The sequence below is a fragment of the Salvia splendens genome, chromosome 13 (assembly GCF_004379255.2).
Source record: "Salvia splendens isolate huo1 chromosome 13, SspV2, whole genome shotgun sequence".
Lineage (NCBI taxonomy): Eukaryota > Viridiplantae > Streptophyta > Magnoliopsida > Lamiales > Lamiaceae > Salvia > Salvia splendens.
In genome coordinates this window covers 3,307,780-3,326,250 of record NC_056044.1, presented here as the reverse complement: position 1 = coordinate 3,326,250, position 18,471 = coordinate 3,307,780, and the positions used below count along the sequence as shown (strand labels likewise).

The following is an 18,471-nucleotide window of genomic DNA, read 5'->3' as shown; positions in this document are numbered from 1 at the left end:
TGCCAACTGCATTTTCAATTTTATAGTTGAATTATATAAAATCATGAATCATAATAATAATGAATTTTATTATGTTTTCAAAATCTCAATAGTTTTTCTTGATATTTCTAAACACAAGATAAATATTTTATCAAGAATTATATTATCCGAATTCATATTCCAATAAATTAGAATATCCAAAAAAACATTCATTTCCTGATGAATTAAGGGATCCTATGAACTTTTTTGGCCGTCCTTCCTTTTTGGATAATTGAGCATTTATTATTCACAGACTGTCATTTTTAATTTCATTATTTTCAGTCATAATTTGAATTAATTTAATTTTCCAGCGGTTTTTCCTCTCACTGACTTCGTTTTACTCTCAATTGAGATCGAGGTGAATATCTTCATTCCTTTGTTCTATTACTCTTTCGATTATGCTAATTGGTTAGAGTTTTAGAGCTGTAGTGTTCTCCCCTCAATTTTAGCAATGGCTTTTCAGTGTTTGATTTTGATTAGGAAATGAATATTTTTAGGAATGATATCAGATTCAGGTGATTACTTATATAGAATGTTGATTATAGCGTTGATTGAATTCAGGTGATTACTTATATAGAATGTTGATTATCGGCTATGATGAGACTTCTCTGAGCCAAGTTCGACAACTTGCTCTGATGCCATGTTGAAACTCAATAAGGGAAAAGGTATTCTTATTCATCGTATAATGAACACAGATTTATATAGGCTATGATATTACAAATAAGGTGAACCTAAACTAACATTATTGCTATGTTCTATTTATGGTCCAATATTCTTCCAAATAATCTCCCTTGATTTGTGGTGATCTCGTGTGATCTTCTAATGATCCCGTGTGATCTAACAACAGACATTAAGTTAATGACTAATTTGTCAACTATGTCTTAATCATTCTTTTTATAAGCCGCTTCCATTTGCATCCCTTTAATTTAGTTTGAACAAGCTAGTTGGTAGTATATTTAAAAATACAAATTAATATCCTTAATTAAATTTAAAAATGTCAATAGACGTTCCTTTTTTTTTTGCGAATTATTGTTTGTTCGATCCCTAAAAAATGTTTATCTTCAAAGTGGAATATATTTCGATCCTCAAATAGCTGTGGGTTGCTTGCTGCTGTGTGCAAACCGTCGAAAATTTAGTAATTAACCATAAGACAATTTTCGTCTTAATTTGATTAATGATTCTTTTAAAAAAAACAGATTATATATTAACTCAAAATATCATTTGTAACAGACTTGGTTCGAGAAAACTAGTCGACATTCTGAATTTATATTTGGAAGAAAATGGCAATATGAAAGTAGGAAAAAAATCATGGAGCTATTTCATGTTATTGAAAATAAACAAATGGAGTAATCACTTCTAAAACAATCAAGACCAACGCTTGGATTGAAGCCGCTCCACAATTCCCTTATTCAATCTAAAAGCATTTGCTAGATAATTGCTATCAATCACAGGCTTGGCACCAAATATACCGGCGGCAACTTCCACAATTCCGGGGTTCTGGCTATTGAGCGCCGACAGAACCACCGTGTTCACCCTCCCGACGCCGCGCTGGTAGTGGACAAGCCCGACCGGGATGACGAAGACATCGCCCTTGTTAAGAACTTTAGGGTAATGTTTGTAGTTAGGGTATGACGTCACGAATCCGACTTCCAAGGAGCCTTCTAGAACGGTGAGAATCTCGGCCGCCCTCGGGTGATAGTGGGGCGGGAAGAATCCATTTGGCCGGAAGTCGAGGCGGGCCAGCGTCAGCCCTTGACCGTTAAGGTCCGGGATCCCGGCTACTTTCAGCCCGGCCCGGTAGGGGTTACTCGTGTTTGATGGCAAATGCAGCCCTCTGTAGAAGAAGTCGTTGGCGGTAACAATCCTCGGGTCCTTGCATCCTAGAAACATAAGTGCGCCAAATCAACAACATATTATTAATAGAAAATTAGAATACTTTTTGTCGTGGGAGAATTGAGCAAATGTTATCATTCATATATAGATTATTTTGTAAAATCGCAGCACTGACCAGAATTTGACTAAAACTCATGTTTTTTTCAATTGGCCAAAAATTAAATAGTGAAATGATAGTGGGAGAATGCTTACCGGGTCTTTTGGCATCAAAAACGCAGAAATCTTGTAAAGGAGAAGGATCAAAAGTCAAGGCCAAATGCAATAAATTAAGGGCAAAACTGCTGAATAAAACTATAATTCCAGTCATCTTCATTTGTTTTTTTAATTATAGTTTATGGGATAAAACAACCTATTTATAGGCGTGTTTGATAGAATAATCAAAGTCATATGCTAAACTACCTACACAGTCTCATCTAATAATCAAATAGCATAATGTTATTTCCCTAATAATGGAATATAACGTTTTCTAATATCCTAATCTACTCGAACAAAATTTAAGTATTAAAAATTAGGAAAGTGAAATAAAATAGACAGACACCAATAATAGCCATTGTATGCAACCTTGAGTGGTGATATGTAACAAATACGGACAAATTACTATGGAATTATATAAATCATTAAAAATTGATTCCATATTAACTAGGAATTGGTCAAAAGTTATAAGTATATTGCTTAATCACACACGACCGTTTATGTGTGTTCAAGGTTATCCATATATTCTTGATTGTGTTGATCGGATTCCATGTTTGAAATTTTCTAACTTTAGATTAACCATTTCAATTTAGTTCAAATATTGTTTGTCTAAGGAGCTATTGGTTGCTTATATCGTGAACTTTAGACGTATTCTGAATTTTCGCATGATATATAAAATTGATCGAAAAAATAATAATCTTATTCCGCCAAATCAAATCATAAGTTGCTCATCAGATAATGTAGGTGGACAAATATGACAAGAAACAAAGATGTCATTTCGAATAGATGAATCGATGTCATTCACGCAAACATTGCAATTTAACCTCAATCCAATAAAAGTTATAGTCCACCAGTGTATAAATTGTTTCAAGTTCTTAGACAAAATTTAGGAGTTATTTAGTTTATCTACTCCCTCGTCCCACAATAAGAGTCAAACTTTGTCATTTTGGTCAGTCCCACACTCACTCTACTCACATTTTATTATAAAATCAATATAAAAAATGGGTCTCATATTTCACTAACTTTTTCATTTCTTAAAACTCAGTGACTCTTATTGTGGAGCGGAGGGAGTATTAGATAAGCTTTGAGACCACCTTTTTGCTGTCACATTCCTAGTTTCTAGCTTTCTTTTGGAATTTAGTTTAAGTAGCTTTAACTCAGTTCATTTTGCATCATTTGGCTGAGAATGTTCGTGCAAAGACTGCATCTTTCCTTCTCACTCTATCTATTTTTCGAAAAAATTAATTTTCACCAAGTGTTAATTTTTCTCACCACTGTGACTATGTCTGAGTTGCCCAATCCGTATTCCAGTTTAATTGCTTTCTTTAATTTCAGTCTATTTCCAACTTTAATTTCCACATTAGTTTAAATCTTGTTTCAGTCTCTTTCCCCTATTTTCGGGCCTAGTGGCATCGCCAAACCTTTGAAGTGTGGAATTCATAACAGATACGACCGTCCCATTAAAACTAATATACTATTTTTTTCATAAAATGGAAATGAGCATTAACTAAAATTTCATGCCACAAAACAAATATTTCATACTTAATGGGACATGCAAATTAAGTAAAAATATAAATGAAGTGAGTTAGTAAAACGTGAAGTCACTCGCCAAAAATAGTACTAAAAATCAATATTTGAACGAACGTGGTTCGAGACGGCTTCAAAAATTATATAAAGCGCAATTAAACAGCATTAATCATAAGAACTAAATAAGTATGGATCGGAGCTCAAGACCAAGGCTTGGAGTGAAGCTGTTCCACAGTTTCCTTATCCAATCTAGAAGCCTTATTCAACGATTCCGGTGTTCTGGCTATTGACCGCCGACAGAACCACTGTGTTCACGCACCCGATGGGAACGACAAATTAAGATGTCCCCCTTGTTGATCTTAAAGATGGTAATCGAGAGAGGCATTTTATTGAAGATAGAACATGGTGGCAAAGATTGAGGAATAGCTAAGATTGTATTTTTTGTTGTGTTTTGTTTGATACAAGTCATTCCCTTTTATAGGGAGATTACAACTCTTAGGAACTCTCACTATTTAATTGTATGTCTAGGTAAATACTACCTAATAAATGTAATGTAATTACCAAGTGGTTGGTACTTGGTACTAGCCGTTTTCCTCACCTTGGTATTTGACAATTCTTATCTTGGTATTTGACACTCCCCCTCAAGTTGAGCGATGGTATCCCCGATGTTTAACTTGGTCAAAACTTCTCTAAAAATTCTGGGATTCACTGCTTTGGTTAAGATGTCCGCCAATTGTTCCTCAGATCGAACAAACGGGAATTCTATGATTCCACCTTCCAATTTTTCTTTAATGAAATGGCGATCGACTTCAACGTGTTTGGTTCTATCATGTTGTACTGGGTTCTATGATATGTTGATTGCTGCTTTATTGTCGCAGAATAACTTACTTTTCCGATTTGGGGGAAAACCGATCTCAGTAAGTAATCTCCTTAGCCATATGATTTCCATGAGTCCACTCTTGATACCTCAGAACTCTGCTTCAGCACTTGATAAGGCTACAACCTTTTGCTTCTTGCTTCTCCAAGTAACTAGGTTACCTCCTATGAAGGTAAAGTACCCACCGGTTGATTTTCTGTCGCCTGGATTACTTGCCCAATCAGCATCTGTATAGCCATCTACTTCAAGGTCCTCCCCTTTTCTTAAAAACACCCCATAATTTGGTGTGCCTTTGAGGTACCTTACTATTCGTAAGGCTGCATTCATGTGCTCTTCTTGCGGTTGGTGCATGAATTGGCTGACAATCCCTACTGCATATGCAATGTCTGTCCTGGTGTGTGATAGATAGAGTAATTTCCCAACTAACCTCTGATATTTCTCTCGTTCTGCAGGTTCAGCTCCCTCAACAATTTTTAACCCATGATTCGGTATCATTGGTGTGTCGGCAGGTTTGCAATCTAAGAGGCCAGTCTTTGCCAACAGGTCGAGGACGTATTTTCTCTGTCTTAAGAATATTCCATGATTAGATCTTAGCACTTCTATTCCTAAGAAGTATTTTAGAGGACCGAGATCTTTCATGTCAAATTCTTTAAACAGATTGGTCTTGAGGTTGCTGATTTCTTCTGTGTCGTCCCATGTGATGATCATGTCATCGACATAAATGATGAGACAAGTTATCTTATTTCCTCTCGTTTTAGTGAAAAGTGTATGATCAGAAAGGCTCTGTTTGAACACATGCTTGACCATAGCTTGGCAAAATCTTTCAAACCAAATTCTTGGGGACTGTTTCAAGCCGTATAAAGTTTTCTTCAATCTACACACTTGCTTGGAACCAAATTCGGTCTCGAATCCAGGTGGAACTGTCATATAGACCTCCTTGTCTTCACCTAATTCTCTATGGAGGAATGCATTAGTCACGTCAAATTGATGTAGCGACCAATCCTTACATGCTGCAACTGACAGTAATGCCCGGATCGTGTCAAGTTTAGCAACTGGGAAGAAAGTCTCGTCGTAATCAATTCCATACACTTGAGTATATCCTTTGGCCACCAATCGCGCCTTATATCTCTCGATTGATCCATCTGCACGCCTTTTGATGGTGAAAACCCACCTACATCCGATCGGTTTCTTCCTTTCTGGTAAATTACATTTCTCCCACGTTCCATTCTTGATCAGGGCATCAACTTCCTTCTTCATGGCTTCCCTCCAATGTTTGTGCTTAACAGCTTCTTGGAAAGATTGAGGGATATCTTCTTCCTCATACAGGGCCGCCTCAAATGCTCGTGCCATCTCTGTGAGGTGACCTTGAGCTATGTTTGCTATTGAATATGTTGTCTTCCTTCCTTTCCAATCTGGAGAGTACCTTTTGGGAGGGATTCCCCTTGTACTTCTGTGTGGTAGTTTATACCGCTTTTCATTGTCCCCTTCTTGGTTTATCCTGTTAGTGTTAGTGATTTCTAATGGAACTGTGTTGAGTTCTGCAGAATCGTTTACCTCAGGATTCGAAGACCGATTTGATGGTTGGGTGATGTCTCCAAACTCTGCGGCCTGACTAGTGGATTTTGATAGCTTGTTGATATGGCTTGTTTCCTCGAATGGAACAATTTCTGTGCCTAGAGTGGGTTCCTCTTCCCTTGACTCATTTCCCCCTTGCTCGGTTTCCCTTGGTATAGGTTCGGGATGATGGATTGTATCCTTTGGGATATATAGCCAATTTAGTGGGTCGTTAATTGGACTATGTGGTTGACTCTCCCCCTGACCGCTAGATTGGCTGTAGTGGTATTCACCCTCAACAAAATCACAGTTCATGGTAGTATATATGTGCTTAATGTTTTGGGATGTGGACAAAGACTGTACAACCAATGACTTTTGGATCAAGGGTGGGATAGGTTGGTTTCTGTATGGCTTCATGGTTGATAAATGTATCAATGGGAGTTCTGAAGTTGAGGATGCCTGTGGGAAGACGGTTCATAAGGTACACTGAGGTGGCTATAGCTTCTGGCCAAAAGGATGTGGGGATTTTGGACTCAATGAGGAGAGCCCTGGTGATCTCTAAGATATACCTATTTTTCCGTTCTGCTACCCCATTCTGTTCAGGTGTATATACACAAGACGTTTGGTGGATAAGCCCTTTTTCCAGAAAGAAGGTTTTCGTGTTGCCATTTATATACTCCCCTCCATTGTCGGACCGTAAGACTGGGATATTTTGTTTATACTGGGTTTGGACCATACTGTAGAATTGGGTGAATTTTCCAAAAACCTCAGACTTATTTTTCAAGAAATAGACCCAAGTCATACGAGAAAAATCATCGATAAACAGGAGAAAATAACGGAGACCCTGACCCCCAGTGATTGGAGCAGGACCCCAAACGTCAGAGTGAATCAGAGAAAACGGGGTAGACACTCAAGTATTATTTAATTTAAAAGAATGACGATGGCTTTTGGCCAAATGACAAGTTTCACAATCAAGAGAGTGCACACTAGAGATCATCGTAGGGAACAATAATTTCAGATCCTAAAGAAGGGTGCCCTAACCGACGATGTAAAAGCCAAGCCTTTGTTGTAGTTGCTTCACGGGTTAGTAACGCCGCACTTTGGTGAGCTATCGCATCCACATAGTACAGTCCGCTTCGTTCAGTGCCACGCCCAACTATCATCCCCGTCTTGGTATCCTGTAACACGCAACAATAGGGTTGCATCAGTAATTTGCAATTTAACTCTTTTGTCACATGACTGACGGATAATAATTTGTGTGAGAAAGTTGGGACAAAGAGGCAGTTAGAGAGCCGGAGAGTTGGAGAAATATTGATAGTGTCTGCCCCCTCGACTCGAGCGAAATCCCCCGTGGCTGTTTGGACATAGGTTTTGGTTGGTTTGGACATTGTGAAGAAGTCATTTGGATCGAAGGAGATCGTGTCAGTAGCTCCACAATCAAAAATCCATTGAGTTTCCTTTTGTTTGACTATGGTGGATGAGGTAAAGGCTAAGACTTTAAACGAGTTGTGACACGGGATATTAGGTTGAAAAAACTGATCGTCTGATTCGACGGGGAATTTTCTGGAATTTTCTGGGGTATTTGTGGAGTTTTCGAAAGTTTTGGGGTGAAAAAGGGGTTTTGTGGTGGTATGGGGGTGGTTTCGGGTAAAGTGGATAACGCGGGGTTTTGGGGGGGGGGGGATTTAGAAGATTTATGGGGGGAATTGGATTTTAGTAGGGTTTTGGGGGTGGAAATGCAAAATATTTGATTTGGGGGTGTAAATCGAAAATCCTCCCCTATGAACCCTAATTTCATCCGCCTCCACCCATTTCTCCTCTCCAGCCCTCAATTCCTCCTCCCTCTCTGTCGATGTTCCGTCGGTGCCGATGAAACTCGACGCCGGGTTACCTTCGGACCAGACCCTGGCGACCGAGACCGAAGCGACGGCTTTCTCCTCGCCGCCGTTTCCCGTTGCGACAAAACCGTGGTGCCCGGGCCTGTTGAGCTGTCCGCCGCCGTTCCCCGCCGTGTTGGACTGACCGATGTTGCCCGCCGAGTTCTCGGCGTTGGTAGCTCGGCCCCCCACGGTCACCGCCGCCGTTGCTCTGCCTCCTCCGCTTCCGGTTCTGTCTGTTATTTTTCATGTCTTCCCACCAATCGGGGAATCCGTGGAGGTGGAAGCAGGTATCAGCGGTGTGCTTCTTCCCACCGCAGTGGCTGCACGTCATTTTGTTCTTGTCGGTCGGAGTTGCAGAGGATTTGGGTGGCGGTGGTGGTCGGTTTCGGTTGATTGCTGCTAATCCGGCACCTATTCCGCCTTCCTGTGCATCGCCTGAGGGTTTGTAAACCCGTTCATTGGCCGACTCGCGTCTCACCAGTTCGTAAGCACTTTGTACAGTGGGCAATGGATCTTTGTTTAAGATCTCTCTCTTTATCGTATCATATCTTTCATCCAAAGCCCATAGAAACTGATATAATCTATGCCTCTGAGTGTTGTTGTTGTATTTCTGAATAGTTGATGGAGTATCCATCGGATTTGGATCCATTTCGTCGATGGAAATCCAGAGCTTCTGGAACTTATTCCATAAGTTTTCGAGGCTCATATTTCCCTGCTTCATGTTGTATGCTTGCCGATGTAGGTCTGAAACTTGGAAAGGATCGGTTCCACTTCCGTATGTAATGGCCAGACCCTGCCATAGGTCTCGAGCCATTGCATATTGTGATACTTCATTGACAAGATTGGCTTCGATGTTGTTTATAATCCAGTTGAAGCAACAATGGTCTCTTTGCTTCCATTTCGGGTAACCAGGATCACTCGTTGGAGGAGGATCTGTAACTCCATCGATGTGAGACGACAGACCCTTCCCTCCGATTGCGTGTTCCATTAGGGTTGTCCATAGAGAGTAATTGTCTCCATTCAATTTGCTTTGGAGATGTACTTCCCCCAATGATTCAAGATGGTTTGAGGGTGAAGGTGGCTGTTCTGGAGCTTTTGGTGGTATACTGATTTGCCTAAGGAATTCGGCCAATTGGGCAGCGAACTCTCCTGAAAAATTCATCAGTGGCTGGTTGGTGTTTGTAGCTTCTGAGTCAGATTCTGACATGGTTTTTTCTGATTTTGCAGTTTAAAAAAGGGCCGGGAAAGGTATATCTGGGGCGGTGATGAGAATTTTCTGAGTCCCACACCGTTGCAACCTGCTCTGATACCATCTTAAAGATGGTAATCGAGAGAGGCATTGTATTGAAGATAGAACATGGTGGCAAAGATTGAGGAATAGCTAAGATTGTATTTTTTGTTGTGTTTTGTTTGATACAAGTCATTCCCTTTTATAGGGAGATTACAACTCTTAGAAACTCCCACTATTTAATTGTACGCCTAGGTAAATACTACCTAATAAATGTAATGTAATTATCAAGTGGTTGGTACTTGGTACTAGCCGTTTTCCTCACCTTGGTATTTGACAATTCTTATCTTGGTATTTGACAGTTGAGAACTTTAGGGTATAGTTTGTAGTTAGGGTATGAAGTTACGAATTCGACTTCCAAGGAACCTTCTAGAACGGTTAGAATCTCAGCCACCCTTGGGTGATAGTGGGGCGGGATGAGAACCGTTCAGGCCCGGGATTCGGGCTGCTTTCAGCCCGACTCGGTAGGGGTTACTCATGTTTGATGGAAAATGCAGCCCGCTGTAAAAGAAGTTCCCGGGCTCTTGCATCCTAGGAACATAGGTGCACCAAATCACCAAGATGTTATAGGTTGATTGAGAAAAGCAGAATATTTTATCATGAGAAAATTGAGAAAAATATTAAAATTTATAGGTTGATTTGTAAATTGCCGGACCAAAATTTGGCTAAAATTCATTTTTTTTTGCAATTTGCCCAAAATTATAGTGATATTCAAGTGGGACAATGCTTACCGGGGATATTGGCATCGAAAACGCAAAAATCTTGTAAAGGAGAAGGATCAAAAGCCAAGGCCAAACATAACAAATTAAGGACTAAGGTGCTGAATAAAACTACAACTACAGCCATCTTTTTTTTATTGTAGTTTATGGGATAAAACAACCTATTAATATGGTGGTAATAAAAATCATATGCTACACTACTCTCATCCCATATTCAAAGGTGTAGTAGATAGTATAACGTTATTTCCATAATAATTGTATATATAACGTTTTTCCATATAAACAAATTGTTTGATTTTGGCTTATATACTATATATAAATCAATCACAAAGATAACTCCTTAAATAACAAATGAAAAGACTAATCTAAAAAAATGAAAAAAAAGAAAAGATTAACCTACTCGGACAAAATGTAGTAATTAATAAAGAGAAATTAAGAAACCGAAATAAAATAGACAGACACAAATAAAAGCCAAATTGTACGCAACCTTGTACACAACAAATTACTAGGGAATTGTATCTATCTATTATACATATATATAAGTCGAGCTTTGACTATCATTTTAAATATTTATAAGTTTTGGGCAATATCTTGAAAATTTGGAAATTTTGGGTGATGGTTGTAAAATGTTACATAACGTTTTATTAAATCACATAATGACTCCCTAAAGTAAATGCCACTTATAAGATAATGTAGGCATATGTAACTGCTGATGGTGTGGGAAAAAAATTAAAATTGATGACTTTTGAAATCTATGACCAAATTAATGTGAATACCATTAACATTAGAGCAACTACATAAAAAGTTTCTAACCTTTTCATTTGTTACACTGCAGACCCTTGATAAAAAAAATATCGCCACAAGACTCTGACCTTAAACATAATCACATATCGTATATTTGTAGCCATTTTTCAGACCAAAATGCCCAAATGCCTTGAAGGGCATTTCAGTTATGTTACCGACACTTGCAGGCCTACTCTGCACACACCTACACTTTTGCATACATTAGCTCTGCACTTTTGTCAAATCAGTACATGCACTTTTGTCAAACCACGATTCACAAATAAATGAAATAAATAACTAATTAAGTCTTATTGAGAATAGTGGTTCTATCAAATATCAATGTCCACCTACTCATGCAACAATGATGCACTTCAAAGTTCAAATGAATACTCGATATTGCAACCCTACCAGTAGTTTATTACCAAGGATTAACAAATGAAGATTTAATTATGTTTCGCTTCTACTTTAAAATATATTGAATAATCTACCTCATGGTTGAAAGTGGAGCATGTCATTTCCACATTTGAGTTATAGCATTAGTTTAGATAACTAGATGAGAATGAAAATATTGAGAAATTTGTATGTGCATGTGAAAAAGAATTTCTACACTTATGCAAACTACGCTTTTGCATCTATTGTTTCGAACATTTTAGTTCTTACTGATTCTCACCTTTATTATATTTATTTATATAAATATGGAGTAGATTATTATGTTTAGCTGCTTATGTTGAGTTCGTGAAACTTATTTTTACTATTGCAACATATACAGTTATAAAAACCTGCTGCATAATTTATTGAACTCGCAAATTATGATCTTCTAATTTTGAATTAGGTAAATTTTATTGTCTGAAATTCAGTAAATTATTACTAATAAATTTAATATTAAACATTCGTTGAATAATAAGGAATAAAATTCATGGGCTCGTCATATTCTATTTGTTCACTACCCATAATTTTGAATCTTATGATAGTTGATAAAAAACAGCATTAAATACTAAACATTAACAATATCAAAGAATTAATTTAATAGAATAATATAACTACTCCATTAATTATTGAACGGATTAAGAATAAAGTATATTATCTTAGAAAAACACTATTTCACTATTTTAAATTTTACGTGTAGATTTTTTTTCAGCTGAGTAAACACTAATTAATTAAACAGTTACGACTTACGAATCCAAATCATATGGAATATTGTTTTATTTTAATTTTCGTTGCTATTATTAAGTGATATGTCAAGAATCACGACTAACAAGAGAGTGGTGAAATTTTAAGAAATAAAATTTGAATAATTATGCACTCCATAAAGGGGGCTGTCTTTATTTTGACAAGTGTAACATATATTTTGAATTATACAGATATTATTAACTAATTAATAATGATTAGCAGCATAATAAAAAATAGTCACGACGTTACTTAGAGCAAAACCAAATGCTGAAGTCAGCATATTAGGAGTATATAGTATGATATTGTTAAGGGTGTTTCCCTTAATAAGCACCGGCGGCGAGTTTCGCTCGGCGGTGGAGATAAATTTCCGGCGGCCAACAGGCTCGGCGGATGATGGCGGAGTTTCTGTGCGCGGGAGTCGTTCCCGTCGGGCAGATAACTCGGCGGCTGATAGAATACTCCGGCGTCCAATTAGGATCGGCGGAGGGAATCAAAAATTAGGACTGGAAAATACACGTTATCTTTGGTGTAGAAAATATTTCATTAATTGATTGAATGAATAGAAAAGATAACAGTCTATCCTATTTATAATGCTACTGACTTAATGAACAAGAAAACAAAGATATAGAAAAAGATATGCTAAATCCCTATAATATCTAAACTAAATAATAATAATAGGGGTTCGTATCAACTCCCCCACGGTTAAAATCCATCTTGTCCTCAAGGTGGGAACAACGAAGTAAAAAGGAGAGTTGAAAGCAGAAGCTTCGGCGAGGCAACTCCTCCTGGATCAAACACACACCGAACAGATGAACGTTTCCCTTTTTCACTTCCATAAAAAATCAACAAAGGAGACCCAACTTTGTCGAAAAAATTCCTTGCCAAATCGAAAAGCTTGTCCACGCCTTCCAGAATGCCCAAGCATGGCATGTCATTACTCGGAGGGATCAACCTTGCATCTTTGTCGAACGATGTTGATCGATGATTCATACTTGGAACATCACGGACATTCAAATCCACATTGACACAAGCAATTACAGGCAAATCGGTATAAGCACCATCTCTTTTCTTGCCCCAACAATTTCCAACAACATTTTTGGATGACACTTGAACAACATTGAGTGAGGCGATTATCTTCTCCACTTCACCAATAGAACCATCCTCCTCTTTATCTTCTAGCAATGTCTCCTCCTTTTCACCAATCTTCTCATCATATACCCCAACGAGCACTTGCGGTGGCTCATTGTCGTTCTTGACAATCCCTTTGTTCTTGAGGAACTCTCCAGGGGACTCGTTGTTTGGAACATCAGGAGGAGGGCCATCATTGTGAACATCGGTAGTCATTGGGAAACTCATCACCGAATACTATCGTGGGAGTATTATCAGTTTTCTCTTCGGCTAAATTCTCATCTTGAATGTTCTCCTCAAACGACCCGTTCAAACTGGCGAGCAAAGCGGCTTGCTCTAACCTATAAATACGTAATTTCTCGTTGTAATCGTCTAAGGCCGCTTGTTGGACAGGAGTGAGTGATCGAACCATGAGATTGGGAGTATTGGGTAGACCACACTGCTTCCCCCGAATCAATAAACTTGCTGGACTGTTGTGGCCGATGCGTGACGCCGGACCGTGGCGGGGCAACGGTAGTCAACGGAGCTGTGCCGTGACTCAGAAATCGGTCGGACTGCGGTGACCGGTATGTAGGCTGCTTGGCGCGGCCATTATGAAGATGTTGGTGTCGCCTCAGATACTCCTCAAGCTTCTCGAAGCGGTGATCTGTGTTGTCTCTCCAAGCCTCGAATTTGTCCAATCTGTCCAAAACGCGATCTAGTTTACTGGAAACGGGTTCCTGCCTGTACTTGGGTGGCGGCTGATCATACACCGGGACCTTGTTGAAGGGGCGTTGCCTTGGTGTGTCTCGATAGACAGGTGGGTCCCAACAGGTAGGTCGGCGCTTGGGCGGTGATGGCGAGTACATATCTAGCTCGTAGGATGAAGAATGCTGATATGCAGTGGTCCGACGGGTCCATGGTGGGTCCCAGCAAGTGGGCTCTCTCCGACGGGTCCAGGGTGGGTCCCAGCAAGTGGGCTGTCGGGTGTGGCAGGGGTGAAACGGCTGCACGGGTTGAGGGAAATTGTATTTACGATGGCAATAGCCGGCGTAGTCGTATGACATGTCGACGGACTGAATCGTGGTTGTGGTAGAAATGGTGGTGATGATCGTCTGACTTCGACGCGGCACGCGGGAATCCTTCCCGTCGGGCGTTGCAGAAGTAGAGTTGTCCGGCGGCTAGAGCTCGGCGGACAGGCGGGACTCGGCAACCAAAGTAGTTGCTGTGCGCGGAATGTTTTCCGTCGGGCAGCGGTGTAGCTTCGGTTCGAGATGGTGGGAGGGTGAGATCACGATGAAAGCACCAGTTGTTAAGGGTGTTTCCCTTAACAAGCACCGGCGGCGAGTTTCGCTCGGCGGTGGAGATAAATTTCCGGCGGCCAACATGCTCGGCGGATGATGGTGGAGTTTCTGTGCGCGGGAGTCATTCCCGTCTGGCAGATAACTCGGCGGCTGATAGAATACTCCGGCGTCCAATTAGGATCGGCGGAGGGAATTAAAATTAGGATTGGAAAATACACGTTATCTTTGGTAGAGAAAATATTTCATTAATTGATTGAATGAATAGAAAAGATAACAGTCTATCCTATTTATAATGCTACTACTGACTTAATGAATAAGAAAACAAAGATATAGAAAAAGATATGCTAAATTCATATAATATCTAAACTAAATAATAATAATAATATGGGTTCATATCAGATATCTCTTCTTTTTCCTTTTGTTGTTGCAAAAACTATCGTCCCATTAATTATTAATGTGATACTGTATACAAAGAAGAGCTCAGTTGGCCACGAAATGAAATTGCAAATCACTTTTGTATTTATTTATATTTTTACCGAAATTGCACTTTTGACTTTGGATGTGCATCGAACCTTTCCAGTAATTAGCAGTACGCAATACATGCATTACACTGCAGATTTCCATGATTTCCATTTGATATGCTCACAATGTCATTTTAGGGACGAATGGTTTTTAGTCAGAAAAAACATGATATGTAATTATGTTTTAGATCAGAGTTTTGTGGCAATATTTTTTTATCAGGAGCCTGCAGTGTAACAAATGGAAACGTCAGAGACTTTTTATGTAGTTCACTCTTAACATTACGGTGTAGCTAAATAATTCAATTTAATGATTTATGAGGAGTTTTCAATTTATGCTTGTTTTGACTTTTCAAATCTATGACTAAATGTATCCAACTGATAAAATCATAAATTAATATTCATTTTAATTATTATTGATTATCTAGAAAATGTAATTTTTGTTTCTATAATGTATAGTGGAATCTAAAAGGTTTTAGGATTATTGGTAAGTTTTCACTATAAATACATGTTCTTTCATTGTAAAATTATCTTTTCAGTGCAAACATTAGATAAATTTCAAAAATTGCTTTCTCAAAGGATTCAACTTCAGTTGTCGCTGACGGGAGCTCTTTTAAATCTTATTTTGAGGATCATTCTCTATTTTAGTGTTTTAGTTCATAATTAAGTTTTTTCTTATTGTTATTTTGTTTTATTTTTAGTTAATTTTGTTTGAATATTTTCCACTTTAGCTATAATAGTTATTTTTCTCAAATAATGAAATCACAGAAGCTGACTGTCTATAACATTTGGAAGCTAAAATTGTACGTTTGTCGACAACTTCCATAGGGTTCATGCAAAGAAAACACTCAAAGTCAACGAAATGGCGAAATGGAGCAAAGAATATTAAGAACATAAAATATCACATTTTTTTTGCGCACATACATAAATCATTAGTTTGGAGATTAAGGAGAAAAGTAAGGTTGAGGTAAAGAGTCAACTATAGTTCCATAGGTTTCATGCAAAGAAAACACCCAAAGTCAACGAAATGGCGAAAGGGAGCAACGAAGACAAAGAACATAAAATATCACATTCTTTATGTGCACGTACATAAATCATCAAATTGGAGACTAAAGAGGAAACTAAGGCTGAGGTAAAGAGTCAATGATAGTTTCGGCCTTTCCGGTATAAATAAGCAGGGGAGAGAAGTTACAACCGATGGTGAGTGTTTTGTTGGGTTTTTGTTTTACTATTTTATTTTCTTTATTTTACTATTCTTATTTATGTACTTTTAAGGCTGTTTACAAATAAAGTAAAATTATTTTTCAGAACTTATGAATTATTGTTTTATTTACTTTGTTATGTAGTTCATCATTTTATCGTTATACGACGATATTATTGTCTCCTAAAATTGTTATGTCTTATATTTTATTTGTATATTAATTAATTAATATTAATTTTTAATATATTTTTTTAACATATCAGAAATTCAATAAAATATTTAAAAATATCAAAATGGATTATTTATACATTCTGAAAACATAATACTAGTAGACAAACAATTTATCTTTTGATTAAGTAGAGTTGTTAAGGAAAAAAAGTAGAGTTGTTAAGGTTTATAGGATGATTAATAATGATAACGCAAGTTTAGAACTGCTGAAATAAATCAGAAAATAATTAATACGCTGATAAAATTTAAATATAACACATTAAATTAGTGTTTTTCGTATATGTATACATATAAATATGAAAGAGGAAAAATTAAAGGATGAAATGTCATGACATTTTATGATTTATCTTTAAATTATGCAAAATATATGTATGAATTTGTACTTATACAAATATATTTGATGATTGCAATATTTCAAAAACTTTCTATACATAATTCAATTTCTATTGTAAGTAATTCTTTGTCGATCCAATTGTCAGAATATTAATGGTTAGGCATACCAACTCATCTTGAGTGGTATGTCCGGACTAGAGAACATTTTCTCGTAAACGTAGGGGAGTGATCAATTGGTAACTAATTAGCAATAACAAATTAAGAGCAAATCTTAGCCATTAGATTAGGAGATCTAGTGGTTGAAATAATCCACAAGAATTATATTTTAAATTAAAAAAATTATTAAATAAACTTAAAGGGTATTAATATCAATTCTCTCATCAAAATCATCTTAAAACTTTAAATTTACGTAATTCTTTCGATTTAAATTATTTTTTCACAAAAAAAATATCCAATTAAAGATAATTTTATAAGGATTCCAACGAGATCTCAATTGCATATGTTCCGACGATGTTCGGGTGATGGAATTTGATAAATTATATTTCAATTTTCGTACATGTTGATAAACAGATTTTATCAACAAATGCCAAAAAAATCTCAATATAGTGTATGCAAAATCTGAATATAGTGTATGCAAAATCTCAATATAGTGTAGGTAAAATATCAATAAAATTGTGTTGATATTTTCTTGTACTTGTGTTGATAATGTCATGTCATATTGTTGATATTTGTAATACACTATGTTCATATAAAAAAACACCCACGAAAATGATCATATGATAACATAATGACGATATTACCTTTTTGTTGATATTTTGTTTACTATTTATTGAAATTTGTGAGTTTTAATCTCATCTACTCATTTCAAAATCTAATGATGTAGATTTAGTCTTAGTTTTGAACTATGGTGTTATAAGCTGTAGAAGTCGGTAATATCTTTCATTCTTATTCACTTTAATGTAGATGGATCATACACTTTATATAGGCTACATTCTACCCAATATATGGTAAACCTAATTTACATTAATTGGTACATTTATCTATGGAAAACTATCCTTATATATCAATTACGTATCATTCTCCTGATTTCTTTCATAAGCATTATAAGAGGATCCTGTAAGGGTAATATGTAATGTATAAAATTCATGAATCATGGTAAACCTAATTTACATTAATTGGTACATCTATCTATGGAAAACTATCCTTATATATCAATTATGTATCAATTATGTATCATTCTCCTGATTTCTTTCCTACATAAGCATTATAAAAGGATCCTGTAAGGGTAATATGTAATGTATAAAATTCATCAATCATTTTAAATTTAAAGGTATTAGGTTTCCACCCTTGTTCTCCGATTCCCATGGATAGAGACATTCTCATCATCAATATCGTGGGCTTTACTTTGCTCCTCTCCCTGGTGGCTGCACTTACAGCCCTATTTTCCATGGGCGTAGAGCCTCAATTCTATATACAACAACTACATATTCGAGAAAATTCTATAAACTCCACAAACCCCAATAATACCTATATTTTCATAGACCTCAAATTCAAGAGAGTATTATCCTTAGTTCCTCTCTGTTACGATGATATCAACATTAATTTGTATTATGACTTTTCCGTCATCGGCCACAGCGTTGTCCCTCAATTCAACCAGCGAAAGACTGTCCATCGGACGACGGTGGTCGTGGTCCGTGACTCGCCGTGGGATGATGATAAGGAAAAGACCCTTATCAAGTGAAAAAAGATAAAGAAAGTCGCAGAGAAACCGTGCTCTGTCGACAATCGGAAATTCTAAACGGAAAACTAAATAAAGATAAAAGACAATAATTATGATTTCATTGATTGAATAATGAGAATAACAATAGGTCCTATTTAT

The 18,471-nt window shown here is 37.2% G+C and overlaps 1 protein-coding gene across 1 annotated transcript; it reads right to left on the bottom strand.

Moving 5' to 3' along the window:
* Positions 1-1,383: 1,383 nt before the first annotated feature.
* Positions 1,384-2,218, bottom strand: LOC121760351 (putative germin-like protein 2-1). Its single transcript, XM_042156033.1, has 2 exons — positions 2,104-2,218; positions 1,384-1,898 (listed from the first exon to the last, which is right to left on the bottom strand). The coding sequence occupies exons 1-2, from the start codon at positions 2,216-2,218 to the stop codon at positions 1,384-1,386; spliced, it is 630 nt and encodes a 209-aa protein (XP_042011967.1).
* Positions 2,219-18,471: the final 16,253 nt, after the last annotated feature.

What these genes read in the sequence shown, in the direction of transcription:
- LOC121760351 (XM_042156033.1), bottom strand. Translation starts at nt 2,218, where the DNA reads ATGACTGGAATTATAGTTTTATTCAGCAGTTTTGCCCTTAATTTATTG. An exon ending in TTTTGATGCCAAAAGACCCG is followed by an intron (nt 1,899 to 2,103) that starts GTAAGCATTCTC and finishes TTATGTTTCTAG; the next exon opens with GATGCAAGGACCCGAGGATT.